The sequence below is a fragment of the Ylistrum balloti genome, unplaced genomic scaffold (genome assembly GCF_031769215.1).
Source record: "Ylistrum balloti isolate Yb309-2 unplaced genomic scaffold, AGI_CSIRO_Ybal_v1 Utg370470, whole genome shotgun sequence".
In the NCBI taxonomy this organism is placed as follows: Eukaryota; Metazoa; Mollusca; class Bivalvia; order Pectinida; family Pectinidae; genus Ylistrum; species Ylistrum balloti.
The window spans coordinates 394,391-415,367 of record NW_026782309.1 but is presented as its reverse complement, the minus strand read 5'-3'; the positions used below and the strand labels follow the sequence as shown (position 1 = coordinate 415,367).

Sequence of the window (20,977 nt, the reverse complement as noted above, 5' to 3'; positions counted from 1 at the left end):
TACAGCGACAACCTTTTCACATGATATATTGATAGTCAGACGAGGTGTCACGTGATATACTGATACAGAAACTGCACGTCAGTCAGTAATTATGCAGAGACGACGTGTCACGTGATATTGATACAGCGACGACCTGTCACGTGATAAACTGATAAGGAGACGACATTTCACATAATTTGCTGTTACAGAGACGAGGTGTCAAGTGATATACTGAGACAGAAACTGCACGTCACAGTCTATATTGATACAGAGACGACGTGTCACATGATATATTGATACAGAGACGAGGTGTCACACGCTACACTGATACAGATACGACGTGGTTTAACATGATAAATTGATACAGAGACGACGTGTCACATGATATAATGATACAGAGATGACGTGTCACATGATATAATGATACAGAGACAGTCTATACTGATAGATGATATGTCGTATTTTATGTCGTGCTCAAAGTGTCGTATACACAACTAAGAGAGTTTCTGAACCAGTCCCTGAGAAGTAGCGGCAGATCAATCCTATATATCGCGTTATGCTTTTCTCAGAGGAAACTACATTAGATCACGGACTTTTCTGTGATGTCAAGATTGTGTTCTATCATACGACGGGCCTCGCTCATGATGTCCAGTGAGTTAACCACCAGCTGTTACAAGGTGATCCCGCCTTTAAAATGACTCCGGGCTTTCGAAAGAAATATTCTGTTATGAAAAAACAATTATATTACGTTAGCCAATTCTTTTGTATATGAAAACGAAGAAAAAATAGTAGTACAAATATAGGTTTATATATAGGGTTAGGACAATAAGGGGGAGGATTTATTGATTTATTCATTTCCGTTCTCTCTCTCTTTTCCCTTAACCAGGTCGACGTTCTGTTTTGGAATGAAAGATTTCATTTGAAAACTATTCAGTATACTTCATAGTGATAATATACTTACGACTGTAACATCGTATGACTTTAACAAATAATTTTGAAGAGTAACAAAAATAAATAAAAACCTCGAACTCTACGTTTATTGTGAGATTCAAGAAGATAAAGGATTTATAAACCATCTTGAAATACTTTTTTGGTCTCTCTCTCTCTCTCTCTGTCCCCCCCCCCTCTCTCTCTCTCTCTCTTCAAATGGGGCAAGCAAACGACGCTTTGTATCAAGTGTTTACCAATAAAGATTACAAAATATTTGAAATTGTTGGATGTACTTGTATGAAAGTAAGAAGATTATTGATTATTTTATAACATTGGCTTTGGTGACATACGGGAATTTCAAAAGTGTAAGTTTATTTGAAGATGGTTCCGTGATGTGATGACTATGTTACGATGGTGAAAGGTCTTTACATGGGCAAAAAATACTCTTTATGATATGAATTTCATTCTAATTTCAAACCATATCTTGCAATGATCAGAAAATGTATGTAACTTAAGAAAGATCTGAACAAGATGCCAGAAGAAAGCTCGTTTGCAAGTTTGAGAGACGAATGCGGTGTATTTCATCAGAATGCTTTATAAAATCTGCAGTCCGACTACATATAGAAACAAAATGTTGGTAATTCGAATAAAACTTGAAGAAAGGAATATTAAAAATGAAAGAATATTTCTAAAAGTACCATATTATTATCACATAAAGTCCATCGATACATATATTGATGGAGCAACTTAAAATCTATAAGCAAAAGATATGAATCAGAACTATTGGTATACATTGTATAATGTCCAATTCATTGAAAAGCTTGACATATTGTCAAACATATATACCTAGGTGTAATTAAAAGTTCAGTTTGAATTTTTAACGTTTAAAATGCGATTTGAATAGTAACATAGCTATTCAAAACCGGTATTGTTATAACATTAGTTATCAAGTTATATGAAGTGACAAGAACAAATAGTGTCCTGAATCTGTGTTAGAATAATTTCTTATTATTGATATCATATTTTGATATACAGAAAAGTGTAATATGATCGTGTGTGAAGATTATTTTGTCTTTAGCAACCATACATCTTAGCAGGTGCTTTCTTTGCGACATCAAATGAAAACAATCTTGTTTACGGCATTGACGCATGCGCATGCGTAATGGTAATGTTGTAGTACAAATGTTTTAAAGTATTCCAAGGCGGAAGACCGACATTTATCGTCAATTACTACCCTAATGTGATGTTTATTTGCACAATGGAGGTTTAAATAGCGAGGATAATGATTCATGGAAGCAGCGGCATGGGTATACATGGAAGAATATCGGTATGATTGTTAATCCTACCTCGGATAGGTGGGCGACTTTCCAATGGGCTTCGTATGACGGGTGTCCTTTGCATTTTGTCGCTAATAATTTGTGTGAAGTTTTAAAACTTTCAAGCAAATGCAGTTTCTGAAAAGTGCTCCTATATACTCGAAGCGTCATGTCGCGGCCTAATGCACAACATGACCAGCCCCCTCCAGTCGCTCCTAAAACTCGAAAGGAGTCCAAACATTGGAGCCAGCGGATACAAGAAACGGTGGTATCCGCTGTGCCAGAGGAGGGACTGGGGGTAACTATCACGGGCGGGGCGGATAACGGGCAGTTCTGCTGCATAAGTGACATTTCACACGAACAGTTGACGTATCATAGTGGTAGGTTACATGTTGACGAGATTTTGTTGGAAATTCAAGGACAGAAAATAGCAGGATACACTTTGAGAGATGCAACCATCTGGCTCAAGCAAGTTAGCCAAAATGGGGCACCTGTTATGATTAAAACTGTCAAGATTGGTAAGTATAGAAAGAGTGTATGTGATGTAGAAAAAATTCAATTTTTGGTATATTTCTCTTTGTGTCTAAAACCGGCAAACACTAGCAATTGTTTTGAACGGTAATAGTGTGTTTATGTTTCCGACATTGGACCCCCAGCAATCACAATGAAATTACTGACCCGTAACAGGACTTGTGTTTCACAGTGTATTGAAGCACTATAGATTTTAAAAATAGACTGAATGCATCTGACATTCTTGAAATATCTGTCATGAAATAAGGTTTGGATGTTCATTTCTTTAAATTACTATTATTGTTGTTACACGTTGTCATTGCTGGTCACACCAGTGTATAATAGTGTCTGTTTTAGGTCATAACAAGGACATTTTGAAATGGTTGATTATCTGTGGCGTACATTTATTTAGTATATTTCATTGATGTATGGTAGAGGGACTGTTCAAAAGTACTCTTTACACTCATCTTCTATTTCAAAACACAGATATTAAATGAAATCCATTCTGTTTCTTATTTTTCAGAATTAAATATAATTGATATGTTTGATAATTATTGTCTTTGGTGATTGATGTTTTCATTGAAATGTAAATGTTGTTAAGACACCTATGGGTAATTTGTTATCAATGAAGTTTGTTATAGGTGTGAATTGCCTGATATTCATCAGAGATTGAAGACCCTTTTGTTTTTGCCACACATATTAAAAACAATATGAAGATCCAGAACGGAACTAATTCACAAAATGAAATGAACGTGTTCAATAACTAGAGGACAAATTTTAGAATTACAAAACTGCACAATCCCTGAATCCATATGACATTTCTTCACAAAGATCCAATATATCAATACAAGCAAATGGATTAATTAATATGATTCTGGAAATTTACATGATTCTCTAAAAATATTTCTGAAATGCATGAAAGTTGGTTGAAATAAACATGATTTAAAATCTTCAAGTTTGTTTAAAAATTTGTTGGTGATATAAAAGTGAAAGATTAAACCAATAAAAATGAAATCACTACATCAGCATCCTTTTGCACAAATTAAATATGTTGACTCTTAAATTTTGTTGAAATTATTGTTTTTTGTGTCTCAAGACTCATATCAAACAATGACACAGTCTATGGGTTAGATGAATTATACAAATCATGTTTTAAACACTTCACTTTCCTACTTGAAAGTTACCAAAAAAATCAAATTTATCTTAAAATGTTACCTTTAATTCAAATAGTCAAAGTTTTCCATAATTCATGTTAAAATGATTCTCACTGTAGCAAGTTATCTCTTTTTGTTGCACCTGCTTTCATATTTTGTAAATGCATAATTATATTGTTATGTTTTGTTTAAGTGACAGTTGCAAAGCTAATGAGCAAACATTGATGAATGATATCAATATCCTTCTAAAGGTACAGGTCTTTACTGTACTGGTATGAATTTACATTCCAATAAACAGATACCTATGTAAGTTGTTGATCTCCTTTAATGTATGATGATTGACAGCTGGGTACACATACCAGGTAGCTGAGTGTCTCTAGACATGAGCTAATGAATCCCTGTATATACTATCCTGATACAAGAATATTTATTTGAATTGCACAACAGTACAAATGTAGCAAAACAAAGCTTGGACTTAAAATCTCCTCAAATCCTGTATAGAGTGTGATCCATCCTCATCCTTTCAATGTGTGAGGTGGGATCAAAGACACTTGTGTACTATTTGTTGTCTGATGTTGACTACATATCCCCTACCACCCTCCTCATCTCATGATCAGGTAATTACCTAATGCAACAAAGAACAATGTACAAGTGTGTACTGTTTATTGTTTTTTGTATGTAGGAGTCAGATCATGATCAGGTCATTTATATAATGGACCTTATGGACCCTATGTGTACACTAGGTAGTATATGGTGATATGTACCCTTACGTATAAGGGGACTGAACATGCAGAGGCAGTAATCACTCTTTCCCCTCCTGACCCATTGTTCTTATAGGATTCATTCATTGTCTCCTCCTTCTTGCTTATGCTTAGGATCACGCCATTTTAAGGGATGTATTCTTCTGGTCAAGCTGGACACTCAATCATGTAATAGAGTTAAAAAAAACGGTCTGAGACAATGTCCATTCATGAGGGAAGATTGAACTATATATATATCTTAAAGTAACAAAAAATTGTTCTACACCAGTGTGAAGAGTTAAGATGGTGGCAGTGATGATGTAAAAATGCATATCCAAACAATACTGATTAGATCTTGAGATAAAATCTATTAATTTGTTTCCATTTCTTGGAAAAATGATGACCAAGTGACAAATTTTTCATTTTAGTTGTTATTTATTTGCTTAAAAGAAAAATACTTGAGCTGTTTAATGATTATTTAAATTCTCATATCAAATGATGACTCTTTTTTCATTGAATGTGTCATAATGTGTGTGATTGATATATACATTTTTAAAAACAGTGCAATTATTGTGCATTGCTGACTCTTACAAACCTTCTTCTTCAGCTCTGGCAGTTTATGTGACATTAGCTGTATACATGCTTACTTGTACTGTATAACCACAATTGACAATAAATATTTACATATTCAACTGTGTAAAAGTAGAAAAAATGTGTGTATGCTGTATAAATGTACTCTTGTGTTTTATTTTTAAAAAAAGTACAAGTTTGAACACAAAATTTTCTCTCTGTTTTACTACAGGTATGTTACCAAGAGACCTGCGACAATTTTTGACAACAAGGTTTCAGAAAGGCTCCGTCGATCACGACCTCCAACAAACTATCAGAGACAACTTGTATCTACGTACCGTCCCTTGTAAGTGATTATATAATGTAGTACTTGAAAAGTAAATCTTGGTGAAATTTCATTTCAAATAATTTCACAGGATTATGAAGGAATTACGTAGATCTTTAAAAGTTCAAACTTATATTATGTTGATCATGAGGAATTGAAGATTCAAATGTCTTTTCGTTAAATATTGATGCTGAAAAGGATTTCTTGATTGTTGATTCATCAGTGTATGCACATGCTTACTCATGAGTAAATGCAATCTGATTGGTTGATTTGGTGGCACATAGGTAACACCTTTTTCACCTAGGTGTCTGAGATTTGATTCCAAGAATGGATGTGAAAAGGTATGAGGTCACCTGCCTGACAATGTGGGTTTCCCCACAGAAAGTCTCTTGTGCTTCCATTCAGAGCCAACATAACTGATTATTATAAGGTGTAAAACATGCTTTGCAATTGCTTTAAAGGCAAATGAAGTTATATTTCTGATTCGTATAATGTTTGTTTCTTACTAGGTACTACACGTCCTCCTAAACCAGGGGAGGTCAACGGAGTAGACTATACCTTCCTCTCATTAGAAGAGTTCCAGGAACTAGAGCGCAATGGTAGTCTCTTAGAAAGTGGTAATTATTATGGTAAGTAGAACTCAGTGTTACTTTAAATGAATATTTATAATGACCATACATATGTTGTATAGCTATATAGTTGTTCATCAGTTTAATGAATTATGATAGAATCCACTTCATGCTTTGTTATGAACTCCCACAAAGTTCACAAGAATTCTATTATAAGGAATAGTATTTGTGAATTAATCCATGATGAATCCATTTGTCTTTCTCAAATATTAAAACATCATTCGAAATATGCTTTATTTGACTACAAATAAATCTCTCCCACCCAGTCTTATCCCTTTATCATCTCCATGTTTTAGGTCACAATATCATGCAAAAACCTTTCATCATTACTAGGAATATCTAATTAAAGAACCAATTGCAAGTGTTCTACTTTTGTTTTGTGATGCAAAGCAACGACTGAACTTCTCACTTTCTCTCTTCTGATTGATACCTGTATGAGTTGAGGGTTAGTCTTAACACTTGTTGTAGACACAACCAATCTAATTATTCTTTACCAATTCTCCACATGTAGGAGTTAACTTGATTTTTCTTTTGTGGTTATTGTTTCTTAACATTGTCAACATGGAGGAATTCTTCAACAAATGTTGGTGTCTTATTTTGTCAAAATCATCTACAATTGTTAATCAAGAAAGTGTACAATCATTTCAGAGTAGTAGGCTCAGGGAAATTATAAGTCTCCTCCCAACCTTTCGTCAATCTTTCTTCATTAGCGGAGAGGGATGTTTTGAAATATGAAATATGGTACTTCCATGTTTGAAATCTCATATTAACATTCATGGTGGTATGGTCAGTAATGATGCATTATGTATATTTTGTTATTAGTGTTATTATTTTGAATAAATTCAAGGTGTTTCTTGTGCACTTATTACACCATGTTGAATCAACAAAACTTTGTCAAAGCTGCTGCATTATCAGCCATGAAAATGTACACATTCTTTAAGTACACCAACCACAGAAAGACGCTTGATTAGTAAATCTGTAATGACATTTTCAAGCTTGTCAAGGTCATTGAAATTGTAATGATTTTATTAGCTCACCTGAGCAGAAGGACCACTGAACTTATGCAGTGATGTGTTGTCCCTCAGTCTCTTGCCTATATTTGCATTTAAAGAACTTTTCTCAACCAGTAATTACTACAAGCTAGATCATAGTATAGAGAAATCTGATAGACAGTACATATCAACCTGTCTTTTAAAATAGAGTGAATCTTAACAGGTTTTTCATACAAAAATAAGGCGTTCCCTTCACTTCAGTTTTAGGCTTAAGAAAATAAAAGAAATTCTCTTATTTGGTGATTTGATAAAAGTTGACCCATGTTTGGGATCAAACATACCATTGCTAATTTGCTGTAGGCCATTTGCTTACTGAATTTATCACTCCAGGTAATATTTCAAGAAAGATTTTTAATGTAATATAATGCATCAAGATAAAAAAAATGCAATTGTTTCCATTTGTTCAATGATCTCCTTTATGTTTATGTGACATTAGCTGTATATTTGCTTACTTGTACTGTATAACCACAATTGACAATAAATATTTACATATTCAACTGTTGTAGATTAGAGTGTAAAATTTGTCCTGGTTTTTACGCCTCTGTGCACAAGCCTGACCGAATCTGTTGTTACACTTACTTCTTTGGCTGGTACCACACTTCTTCATTGTATGTCTAGCTTCCAGCTATGTTTGTATGTACACTGGAAGAAAATATTATAACGAGAGAATATCTTCAGTGTACTTTTTATGCTCTATATTGTGTGTATATCTATAAAACAAGACAAAAGGAAAGCTAGAGGTTCAGGGCTATACGTGCACCCTTACAAACTTCTTGGGGTGGATTTGTAAATATGTCCATTGTAACTGATATTGTTATTTTGAGTTGACAACAGTTTGGTATTATACTTTGACTATCAATGGGACCTCTGTCTGGTTAACTTTAAGTTGAAATTTCATAAACAGCATGCATTAATGTTTCTATTCAAGTGTTTTTTTATCACTGGATTTTTCATCTTAGATTTAAGCAGAATTGCAATGTTAACTTAGGATATAATTCATTTCATTTTGACATATTCAATTATATGAATAAACTTACAATGTAAAAAAGAACTTAGACACTATGAAAGCTTGAAATTCTAGCTATCTTGTAGAGGTGAATAGATCGTTTGGATTGGGTCTCATTGTTTTTCAGTCTCATTGTGGTCACAAAAAAGATTTTTTTAATTACTTGAGAAAGAAAGACAGGGAAGAGCCTACCTCTTTGCTACTTGACAATTACCTGTCTCTGTAAAGTGTTGTTATGTACTAGTTCTACACAGGTGTTACTACAGGATAAAGTATCATGTAAAGCGTTACCTTTTTGCAATCAGGAACTTTGTGTAGAAGACATTTTCATTAACATGTAGGATTCTGTGTCAGATGTTACAAACTGCTTTTGGGAGTTTTTCCTTGCTGCAGGGAAGATTCTCACAAACCTTTGCTCTCTGGAAACATGTCGGTTTTAGTTTTTTATGTTACAGGTAAGGAAAGCTTGGGGTTGTAGAAGGTGCCTCAGATAATGTCAGACATGTTTTGTGTAGAGTTCATGAATTATACATTTAGAGAAACAGTGTGGTTTTAACAAGGTGTAAAAAAGTGCAATTATGAAATTTTATTTCTCCTCAAATAGAATTTAGAATGTATTGTATATCAAAGGTAAAACTAAACCTGTGCATCAGGTGGTATAAGACAGGTATAGATAACAAATTTAGTTAAATAGAAGGAGGGATATGCTGGAGCCAATAACAAGGTGGACTTACTATAACACAGGACAATGAACTAGCATTGGACAATCCATTGGTTTATAATATAACTTCACTGTCATATAGATATGTAGCCATCTTACCAGGCATGCATTTGAACATGATGTAATTTAATAAAGACACAAATTTATAAAACTTGTCAATACTTAAATATAATTCATGTCTAATAATTAAGCATTACACGTTGCTGGTCAGTCCATACAAAATTATACTTGTGACAATGAATTAAAATTTGAACAATAAGAGTGAACATTGCCCAAAATCATGACCAAATGTCTAAAAAGGTTCTTGCAAGGCAGGAATGTACTGATGGGTAATGGCATTTTCTGAAGAAAAAAAAATAATGATATGATTATCTTTTAAAACAATTACTGTACATGTTAATTGACTATGAAGAAATCACAGGTTTTATATTTTTCTTCATAATATTTGATCTCACAACAAAGAAACAATGCGATTGTGTATTGGCAGAAGTTAGTGTTGACATATATCATGCTGTGTGGAATGAGACTTGTGTCATGAGTAAATGTTTGTGAAAATCCCTGACTGATACATTGGGATAGAAGTTAATTGAAACTTGATTTTTGACAATATACATGCCAACGTCCTGTGGTCTACATATAAATTGCTTGTGATTCAGAGCTGGCACAAGCACAACATGACGGGATGATGTGAAAGAAATCACTAAATAAATGCTAATTACGTGACATGTACCATATTTTCTGGGTTATAAGCTGCACTAGTATATAAGCCGCAAAGCCACAATTTTTACAGATTTTAAAATTTGATAAGCCGCACACTTTCTTACGATATGGTGACCACTGTTGTTGAAGTTTGATATACCATTGACACATAACAGAATGCAGTTCTTGCGGCGTGGTAAACATTGACCAAAGTTTGTTGATATAAGAGACAACGGAAGGCAATTTATCAAAATTGATGGTGAAATATTTAATAAATTACAAATGAATTATACACAGATAAACCTTTAGTTTATTGATGTAGTTCAAAAACCGTAAAATAACAAATATTGTGTTTTATTAGCTTGGGTGCCTTCACAGATTGTCCATGCACAGATATGGGGCTTGACGTTACATATGGTTTACTAAACAATCTCTCTATCAGTGTCAGTACTGTTAAATATTAACGAAGAACCTTGCATGCTGACCAAATTCTCATAATCCCATATTATTTCTTATTGTAAGTTACACGAAGCCATTGATATCGTAAACAGGCAAGACGGTCATTCTAGAATTTGACCTATAACCAATGACCTTTTGATCCCAGGATGTAAAGGGCTATTGTAAACTTCTGCAATGGCTTCAAAGTAACTGCGAAACAGAACATATTTTTATGATTCATGTTAAAAGGTATGATTAATTAAATCCACATTATTTTTATTTCAATCTTCAAATCATCATGTATACTATTGCAAATGATGGTTCTAGATGTTCGGTTTCAGTCACAAACATGTGACAGGCAGGTACTCACAAAATAACTGGGTACCGTCTCTACTCCAAGAATGTTACCATAGAGGTTTTAAGTGATGAGAAGCTTATGATAGGTGCCGTGTAGTCGCAGTTGGCACAATAATGACAGATGATAAAATGGCCATCCAGTAGCCCCTTATGTAATAGGAGTATACCGTCTCATACAGGTTTACTGGTATGCTTCCTGTTTTTTTTATTTTCTTTTTTTCATCCTGCCCATTTTTTTTTCTTTTCGTCAACATGCTAGCAGCACAGGTATATAAGCTACACACCTGACTCACGAGGAAAAATGTTGTGGCTTAAATGTCGAAAAATACTGAATGTGTATAATCTGGCTTTATTTATCACTTAGATAGTTTTTTATAGTCTGTTACCTACAGTTTTTTAGGTCGTATGGAGCAATTATCGTAACCCCAACATGTTTATCATCAGTTATACATGCAGTCTCATGATATGTTTAAACAATTCAAATTGAAACAAGGTTGGAAATTTAATGGGTTCAAACTATCATTAGATAGAAAATTGTTTTCACTAAAAAAAATCACATGTTTGACCTACCCTCCCATTCAAATCAACTGGAGGTCTACCCGAAGTCCATACATGGCAAGTTCAACCATGTCTGCTGCTGTTAAAATTCTTAGTTACGCTCACCCTCTGCTATGAGTTAAAATTTTTTGTTGGTTTCCCCTTCACAAACTTTCTACAGATAATATATTGTGGTATTGTAAGAGTATGAAATTGTACACTTATAGTATTGTGTGTTTCAGGTAATAACTATGGTACACCCAAACCTCCCAAAGATCCCACAGGACCTATTCGGAGATCTGGTTCCATAGGAAATACTGGTCCAGGACAGCTCCCTTATTCTGATGGCAAACGGAAGCGCAATCGAAGCAACACAGACAATGGATCATCAAAGTCATCTCCAGTTCCCTTTAACGAAGAAACTCCAGGACCGACCCATCGGAAAAAGTCATTGGAAAAGGCCCATAGTTCTGGTGACCTTGGACCGCTACCTCCTAACTGGGAAATGGCTTATACAGAGGAAGGACATCCTTATTTTATAGAGTAAGTATACATTAATATACTGAAATGAAAATTTCCATTTAATCATACTAAGCTTTCCAATGCTAGCAGTTGATGTAGTTTTAATCAATCAAACAGCTCAATATAAACAGCATGTATAGCATGTAGATATTGCACAAACACGTTATCTTGTGAAATTTAATTTGAAATCCGATATATCTACATTGGCTTGAGAGTGATTGGAACATAACCATCCACTATGGCCGAATAAAGAGACATTTTATTCATAAACAATTTTGATTTAATCTGATACTGACAAGTTAGAGAATTTCTGTCCCTGACTATACAATATAGTGCCTGAAGCTTGTGTTGGTAGATTTACCTATATAGTTGTCACCAGGTACAGACAATACAATACTGGATGCTAGATTAAATTTTACTGTAGATTTAATCATAAATAAGAAAGTAGGATTGTACATTTGATTATCCTTATGATCTCAGCAACATTTTGATGATCTCATTCCTGAAAGATTTCTATTTTTACATAGAGCCATATAACAAACTTCAGGGTGTGGTTTTCAGTGTGGAATATATGTAATATTGTGGTAAATACCGAACTTCTCTGAGGAGTGTGACTATCACATGGCTCCATATCTCTTGGCATGCTGAACAATGTGATCAGAGATGTAATTAGAATTACTTATCTGAGAATTACTTTAAAGGGCGTCTGTTCTAAATGAAGAAAGATATGGGATAATGACTATTAAGATTAATCGCCTGTGTGTAATGGTTTGATATTGGGAATTTTGTTCATGTCCGCAAGATGTTGTATTCAGCTTTTGTTTATGGAAGAAACATTTAAATTTAAACAGTTCAGACATTTCATCACCAAGGCACTATTTGGGTTTGGTATGAATATTATGCTCCTTTTTACCCTAAAACATTCCTTTTTTTCTTACTGTTTAGTAATTGATCTTGGTATGTTTGAGGGATCGTTCCCTGAGGCAAAATTTAATTGTTCATGGCTCTCCATTTTTGTTTCCATCCTCTGAAAGGAATTATGGGTGATTTGATCAGTATTTTTGTAAAGAAAATGTCTGATAATTGGTTGAAGAAGTTATTGATTTAAATTAAGCCTGAAGCCAGGGGTCTAAAATAACATCATGAGATTGCATTTTTGTCCATTAGTGAATAAAAAAGGGTTGATTGTATACTTGTACATGTGTGTATGGAATATCCCTTTGGCACACATTCTACATCTGTTGGTAGTTCTATTTAGGCGCTCTTGTAGTTTTCATGAAATTTAGTTTAAACAACATTTTTCATAGTAGCTGTGTTCTTTTCTTGGGTTTAACACTGCCTAATTCCACCATCTTCTCAGTTTGTGTTATGATGTAAACTAAACAGTTTAGCAGTTCCCTTTGCTTAGAGCAGGAGTAGAGCTGTAATCTGATGAGAAAACATGTGAAATAAATTAACGTATTGTATAAAAAACATATTTCATTTTGATGATACAAAACATATTATTTATGTATTTGAGATACAAAATCTATTACAATGACAATTATGATGGTATCCACCCACTTAAAAACAACAGGATCATGTACTAGTATCTAAATCATTGTGCAAATTTGATGCAAAATCATTAATTTTCTTTGAGTAATGTATGTATGTGTGAGGTTATATTTGTGTGTTTGTTTGAGGGGATTCTAATTTGCATGTCTGTGAATTAGTTAAGGACATACAAATTAGTTAACTGTTCCTTTTTATTAAATTTGAAATGAAGTTTTAGTATTTACATTTATTGGATTTTGTGAGAACATTCTATCCAATGTAGGAAGACCATGAAATTTTGGGTTCCCATGATATTAATATGTAATGTTAATTACAGTGTATTCCAATGATTGCCCCATCAATATTGCCATCATATAGTGACCTGTGAAAATTATTAGGACATTAAAAACATCTTAACCTATTTAACATACCATTTATTGAAAAAATATGGGAAAATTTAAGTTAATTTTTTTCATATTTGGAGTTTGTATTTCTGGAAACTAAAGTTTATCAATGTGTTGAATACATATGCTTAAGTATATACAATGAAGTAAAAATAAATTACTGAATTTCAATTAATTTGCTTAATTAATCAACTAATACTAAAACCAAAACAGGGTTTAAATGTTTGAGCAGACATTTAGTCGGTAGAAAACGAAAGAGGTCATGTTAAAGATCCCAGTAAACCCAGTAGTTGATCTACATAGCAGATGTGTATGTTCCCAGGGGAAACTTGTAGTGTTGGAGAATCAACAGGACAAGCTCAGATTTATGTCATTCCCATGTGTTAAAGCCACAGCAAAACACCAACATATCATCACTTTGAAATAAAAATGGATCATTTTAAAATGGAGCAAATGTTGAAGAAAGATAACTATTTTAAAAACTTGGAAAGGAGCATACTACTGTTTGAAAATGTCTTTGGTTAATATTTGTAAAACCTGTTCTACACCAAAAATGGTTTGTTTTTAAAGGTTATTCCTTCTTTTGATATGTATATTGAAATTGTTTGTTTGGGTTTTTAAAAAAAATATTTGCCATGATTTCAATTTTGGACCACCGTAATCTGTTGAAGTTTACTGCAGTGTGTTTGCCTCCAGCTGTGATTTGGTCAGATTCTATAGCTGCCACACAAAAACTCGGTAGGGATGTTTGACGGTTGATATGGGATATTTTCAGAGTCAACAAGTTAGGATTAGGTGGGACATAATTGCCTTTGACATTTTGAGATTTTCATTTCATTGTACTGGATCAGGATTCTGTTAAAGACTGAAGTTCCTTCATTACAGTAGTAAAATATGTTATGTAGATCAACTGAAAATGTAATGTATAATAGTAACCGTAAGGGATGTAGATTTTATTGAAACAAAAAACAGATTTGTGATAAATATCATAATGGTACATATTTTATTGATTATATGATCTAAGCATTTGTTGACAAAAGATTTTGTGGCAATTGTATATCATGAATATAGGAGTTATTGTGAATACACAGTCATCATTGCATTTGTTCTAAATTAATATTGTGCTGCAATTTGATTTTTGCCAAAATGAGTCTTTAGTATGCATAGCGGGATCAATTGCAAAACAACAAAGATTGTTTTGCCCAAAGACATTTCATAAAATAATCAGCCATAAACTGTAATTTATGATAAATTGTATTTGTTTTGTTTATATTTTACAATGACCCATGGGACACCAAACAGTGGCATTTCAATGTTGTAATGAATGTTGTCATTTTATATTTGCGAGAACACATTTTCAATACAAAACTAAAGATGCTAAAATAAACAATTTGAACTTTTGATTTTGCGAAATGAAGTCTGGATTAGGCCTAATTGAAAATAGAAAATTATCAAACGTGGCCTAAAACCTTCATGAGTCTACTTACATGTTTGCTTATAATCATTTTTCTCTGACAATTTGTTCATGGTAAATAACGTATTATAAAGAATGAGTATGAAAATACAATTGGTCATAATATCAGAATGATGCTGTTTAAATCTTTCTTGCAAGCACTGGATAGGTGATTGTAAGATAATAAAAAACCTGAGTGTTCCCAATACCGTTTTCACAACATCTGATTGGTCATTAAAGTTAACCACTAATTAAACAGCCAAACAAACATGGCGTTTCAAAGGTGAACAGTTCACACTCTGTTGGCAATTTTCATCGACAATGCTCAAGTTGCGATTTACAGAATACATTTTATAAAAGTTGCAGAGACACACCCTGTATATATACCAGCAGTGATGATCCATTATGAAGCCTATACAGTAATGGATAAATAAATTATATGGCAAAACGTCAGCTGATGACAAGGTAGTGTCACATACGAATATGACATGATCGTTCACGATAATTGTTGATAGCAGTTTAGATATTTCAAGGAATATACAAAGGTTAAGGAATATCACTGTTCTTATGGGAAAAACAAATCAAATTACAAATTTCTTGTCTTCTAAAAACATCTGTTAGAAACAAGTCAGTTTGGTGCATCAGAAAATTAACTTCTGGGTTTAGATGTCCAGAAAACACATGTCAACTGTTAATGTCACATTCTGCTTATTATCACATTTCCCCCTGACAAATTGAACATAATATTAAGCAGGTTTCATGGTATAATCATTCTACACTTTCAGAAGAACTTTCCATAATTATTCTACAATAAGCTCAGGGGATTAATACATTATTTCTGACACAAAATCAGGTGGTGGGCTTATTACAGGGACAATGACATAACATGGTTTTGTTATTTCACAGCAGTATACTGTCACTGTAGAGCATGTCTGAAGTTATTTCCACGTGTACTGGTATATAATGTACATTTCGTGGGATTTTGATTTTCTGGCATTTTTACAGTAAATTGTCGTATATGGGTGGGCTTATTACCAGTGATGTAGTTGTCAAATTAATATTGTAAGGAATATCTGATCAAAAGGAATGGTCACTAAGTAACACGAGTACAGCTGTTCGACTGGTAGTAAACTTGTAGTATGGCATTCATAGTTACAGGGAATATTTCTACCAAAATAGGCTTTGTGGAGTGTCATGTTATTTGGCCTAAAGGTATATTTCGTGTGTATAGATGACCATCAAGCATTCCTTGTCATAAGATTTGAGAATGTAAGACCTACCATTGATATTTGACTGTAGATGATTTAGCTGGAAGATTAAATGATCTTGACATTGATTCGAGGTTAAATTACAGAAGTGAGATAATATGTATGAATATAGAGTCTGTAAATATTAGAAAAAGATGGAGAGGCCCACAATAGGGAGAAAGTCAGATCTTGATATTGAAATCTCCTATTTTATCGAAGTATTTAGCAGATTATGTATTATATACTTATTTGTGAAATACCAATGTCTTTTGTCATGAAATGTTCTCAAGGAGTTTTGAAAAGAATTTCATGAAAGAGTTTGCAATATAGTGAAATGATTTTGTGCTCTGACTATTGAAAGACAGCCTCTGTTTACTAATGTTAGGTAATAGACTAATAATTTATCCACTTTGTTTATTTTTAAATGTCCTTTAATGGGCTATTTAAGAAAAATCATTTTCTTGATGTTTTACAGCCATGAGACAGAGAACACACACTGGTTAGACCCCAGGTTAGCCCATCTACAGAAACAGTCTGCGAAGGAATGCTCAGACAATGGTAAGCAAGCTGAAAGTAACTAAGTGTTGGATTGTGAATTGCTAACTTTAACCTAGCTATAAAAAGATATGCTAGTAGCTATGATCATACAAATGTAGAGTCATATTTCTGATAGCGAATCTAAAGTTTGATATATTTGGTTTGATTTTACTAATTTATGTTTTCATCAATTTATTTGTCCTATGTTATCATTAGTTCATTTGTGCTGCTGCTAAACTTTTACAAGTAGTTTCCCTTTGTTCTGTGCTGTGTTCATTTAACTCTTCCAAGAACAATTGCTCCCACTTTCTGTTTATCATGATGATAGTTTGAACTTCTTCCTTAACGTTTCATCAAACAAAGGTTGGAAAACCTATTTCATTACTACAATATAGAAATTTTGTCATCTTTGATATAATGTCATATACAAGCAGGTTAATTCAGAATAATGCAAAACACATTAGGAACATCATAGAAACATCAATTGATGTTGAGAATTGAGTAGTAGTGTTTGGTAAAACATGATAAAAGGACATCAAGGATCCTGAAGTGATTTTTGGTGAAGAATATGGTATTGTATTGCATTGATATCAGTCAGTGTTGTGATATGGTATCACTAGGAAAGATGTAAGTAAATTAAAGAAGCAAGTTGTTTACAGGTGAGTCGAGCACTGATATCTGGTATTCACAACTGAATAGAAAAAGAAAATAAATAAATTTTATACAAATGTATATGCACTACTGTTAAGGTACAAATTTTGACGAAATAGGGGAGACAACTGTTCCAGACTTAAGGAGTATTCTGAATGTAGTGTAAGGGAGGTTACTCTGTTTGTCTTGAACTATTCTTGGCCCTCACATCTGTCTTTTCTCCTCAAATATAGGCCAGTCAACAGAAATAGACTCGGAAGGTAAGGGCATGGATTAGCAGATAAATCCTCAAATGGCTACCAGAGAAAGAACCAAATTTTTTATTCTTTTCATCATTTTTTTTCTCTTTTTCAAAATTTTTGATTTTGTAGCTGGTCAGTAGTTGTATTTACATTTTCAAGGGTTTTGTTTTCCAACCTTCATTTCCTGAAAAAAAGACATCATCAAACAAAACAAATCACAAAATATTAAAAACTTGAAAATTGAAATTGGAATTTTGGACTTCAAATGAAAATACCCAATAAGAGCTCCCAAAATGAAACCCTTGATATTTTTAGTTTTTCATAGTTTTATTTTTTCGCATGGCTTCAAAAATTTGTTCATTCACAAGTGCTTGTTATGGTACATGTATCAGGTTTCTCTTTCTGTGAGGCCATTTTCTGTTATGGAAAACACATTGTTAGGTTATATCTGATTGTGATTCACTTGTCTGTTATTGTGCTCTGTTTATTTGTTGTACTACTAGATGTGTCTATGTATCATCCCAGTAGCTAACTGTTGTATCCTTCACACCAGATTATAATGATGAGGAGGATTTCATGGGGAAAATACTTAATGTACTCTATATAATGGTACATTATAACTCTAACCTATGAATTATTCTACAATATTACATATACAAAAGCTAAATATTTAATGTTGAAATGTACTGCACAGTAACATATTAAAGGGCTAGATATATCATATTGAAATATACAGCATAATTTCATACCAAGATGTATGTCAGAACTATATTGGCTTATTGCTAAATGAAAATTATTTTGAAGTTAAAATTGATGTGAATATATGAAATGAATACATACCCATATCTGATCACTTGTGTAAAATGTACTGTTTTATCTTTAAGTGCTCATTCCCATTAAATTTATTCAGCATTAAAAATAATTTAATTGAAAGGAACTTTTTAGATTAATGTTTCAATAATGACAATGATTCCTTAAGAACACAGGTGCACTATTTAACTCAGTTATACAAGTTAAGTGTGATTATATCCCTGGATTCTTTTCAGTGAGATCAACTTTCCGAGTAGTAGTTACTAGAGGTGAATATATACTCATGGCTGCATGTCTACCTTAGGACAAAGCTTTTATGCAGATTTCTTATAAATATGAATACAAACGGATAATATATGCTTATTATATCCTAGATTAAAAATGTACAAAATTTGACTGGAAATATGAAATTTTTTTAACAATTTACTATATATTTTATGAAATAAAAGATGAATTTGCTTTCATTAATGTAATAGCAAAAATATTAAAAAAAGTGAAAAATACTGTTAGGTTTTTCATAATCTTTTATGAAAACATAATAGTTTGAAAGTTAATGCTGTCAAGGAGAAGCTTAATCATACCCTATATATCAGTACACAATACCCGGACATATTCACGCTATCTATTCCCCCTTATTTCATCACTGTTAAGTATCACACAGTTCATATAGTGCATACACATGTACCCTGGTCGCTTTATAGTATAACCAGATACAGTGTTATATCTGTTCAACCTTTCATATTCAGAAATATCTGCCATTGTTCCTGTTAAATGGAAATTCTGTACAGTGTACCAGATAAAATACTACTGTATATGCTGTTCTAAACATTTTCATCAACACAATATTTTGTCATGAATTTCTTTAACTATTTCATTTTCCATCTTTTATTACTGAAGTGTATCAGATGTCAGAATTAATTGTTATCATCCCAGTGAGAAACTCCTGAAATGTGATGATAATCTTATCTTCTTCATTTTTGTCCTATTTTTAGGCACGAAAAGCTTCTATAAATGGAGATTGACAATGCCTTGAATCTGAGGTTTCAGATTTACCAGATTGAAGTACTCAATCTATATGAGATATTTTTAGAAGTTGAAATGTTTGGTTTTTACCGTTCAGATACATATGCACCTGAAATCAGATGGAATATTGAAAAGAAATATCTGTTTTTAATTTCAAGACAAGAGGTTCAAAGAAGGGAAATAGCTTGTCTGCTGTCCTATTGATCAAGTGTATTAGATGAGTTAAGTGATGAAGAATACTATTTTGAGTTAATTGATAAAAATTGATGAATTTTAATTCAGTTGAGGTAATTAATGAAAATTAGTGATGTAAATCAGTTGATTTCTGAAGTATATCAGATGACATGTTTGGTGAATGGTCCAGCACCTTTCATAGAGTATGAAATGAGTTAATTGGTTATCTGTATATTTAAGATACCCGTTTGTTTATTCTATAAATACAGATTATCTCCCTTGCTGTTCTGTGGTATTCCAGCACTAAGTTTACATTATCAGTGAGACATGTGCTGTGATTGTATTACTGTACTAACTTCCTCACAAGATAGGATTACCATCTATATCAACATCCTTTGATCACATTTCCAACTTGATCACATTTACTGACAATAATGGTAGATAAAGTAGACATGTTTCTTGTATATAGACAGAATGTGGTCCACTTTTATATTCTGTTTTGGTATACCGCTGGCCTCTCCATCTGTCCATTTTGGTCCAGTTTATATCACCTTATTACTGTGCATTTTTTCCCTTGCTGTCTCATGAAACAGTTTATTTTTGTCTGGAGTTAGATTCGTCCTTATATCACAATGTATACCATGGTATTTCAACCTGTAACTCAGTTTTTGTTTTAGGCAAATGGTTAGCTGTATTTAGTCTCTCAGTATGCTGTATATTAGAATTTTCAATTTAACGTAATAGTGGTATAGAAGGTTTAATATTTTGTACTTATGATTAAATATATAAGTAATCAATCGCATCAATGTTGAGATAAGTAATTTTTCTTTAATTATTAAGAAATATCTAGTACATATTTAATAACATAAAGTGAGTCTCAGTGCTAGCTTACAAGAGACATGTTATTACCAATATTTACTGCTGTTCATCAGTGAATATTTACTCTGCTACACACTTCCCTGCACCAATGAAATATTTGTAGTATGAATACTGTTCTCTGTAAATATCTTTTAATGCTTTATTGTAAACATTTTTTTGAGATATTGATTTTCATTGATTTTGTTGGTACTCTATTCACGAATTCAAATGTCAACAAACTAAATACGAGCTCTTAGTATGTAATTCATATCTTTAGTCCTTTTTATCCAGGAAATAAGATGTCCAGGGAATCACTAATTTTTAAGAAATAACGAGCCTGCTTCATTGATTTTTTCACATTGCCTAGAGCTATGATCAGAGTTGATACAGATTGAAATCATGAATGTTGTGTACATCATCAGACAAGGTACTTGTTATCTACATTTGTTGCCTCAGTATCATTTCTTCACATGCTTCAAAATGATCTCATAATATTGACGTTAACAAATTTGCAATTATTGTGATCAATTAAGTAGTTTCATAACATTAATTTTGTTTTT

General features: G+C 32.8%; 1 protein-coding gene across 1 annotated transcript in view; it reads left to right on the top strand.

Annotated features, from left to right (window-relative positions):
- The first annotated feature begins 2,394 nt into the window (after nucleotides 1–2,394).
- The window catches only part of LOC132555323 (membrane-associated guanylate kinase, WW and PDZ domain-containing protein 2-like), a 77,024-nt gene continuing 58,441 nt past the window's right edge, over nucleotides 2,395–20,977 (top strand). Inside the window, exons 1-5 of the mRNA XM_060219679.1 lie at nucleotides 2,395–2,743; nucleotides 5,432–5,545; nucleotides 6,034–6,153; nucleotides 11,206–11,506; nucleotides 16,598–16,695. Of these exons, the coding sequence (XP_060075662.1) occupies nucleotides 2,395–2,743; nucleotides 5,432–5,545; nucleotides 6,034–6,153; nucleotides 11,206–11,506; nucleotides 16,598–16,695 (982 nt within the window). The remainder of the gene's footprint in view (nucleotides 2,744–5,431; nucleotides 5,546–6,033; nucleotides 6,154–11,205; nucleotides 11,507–16,597; nucleotides 16,696–20,977) is intronic.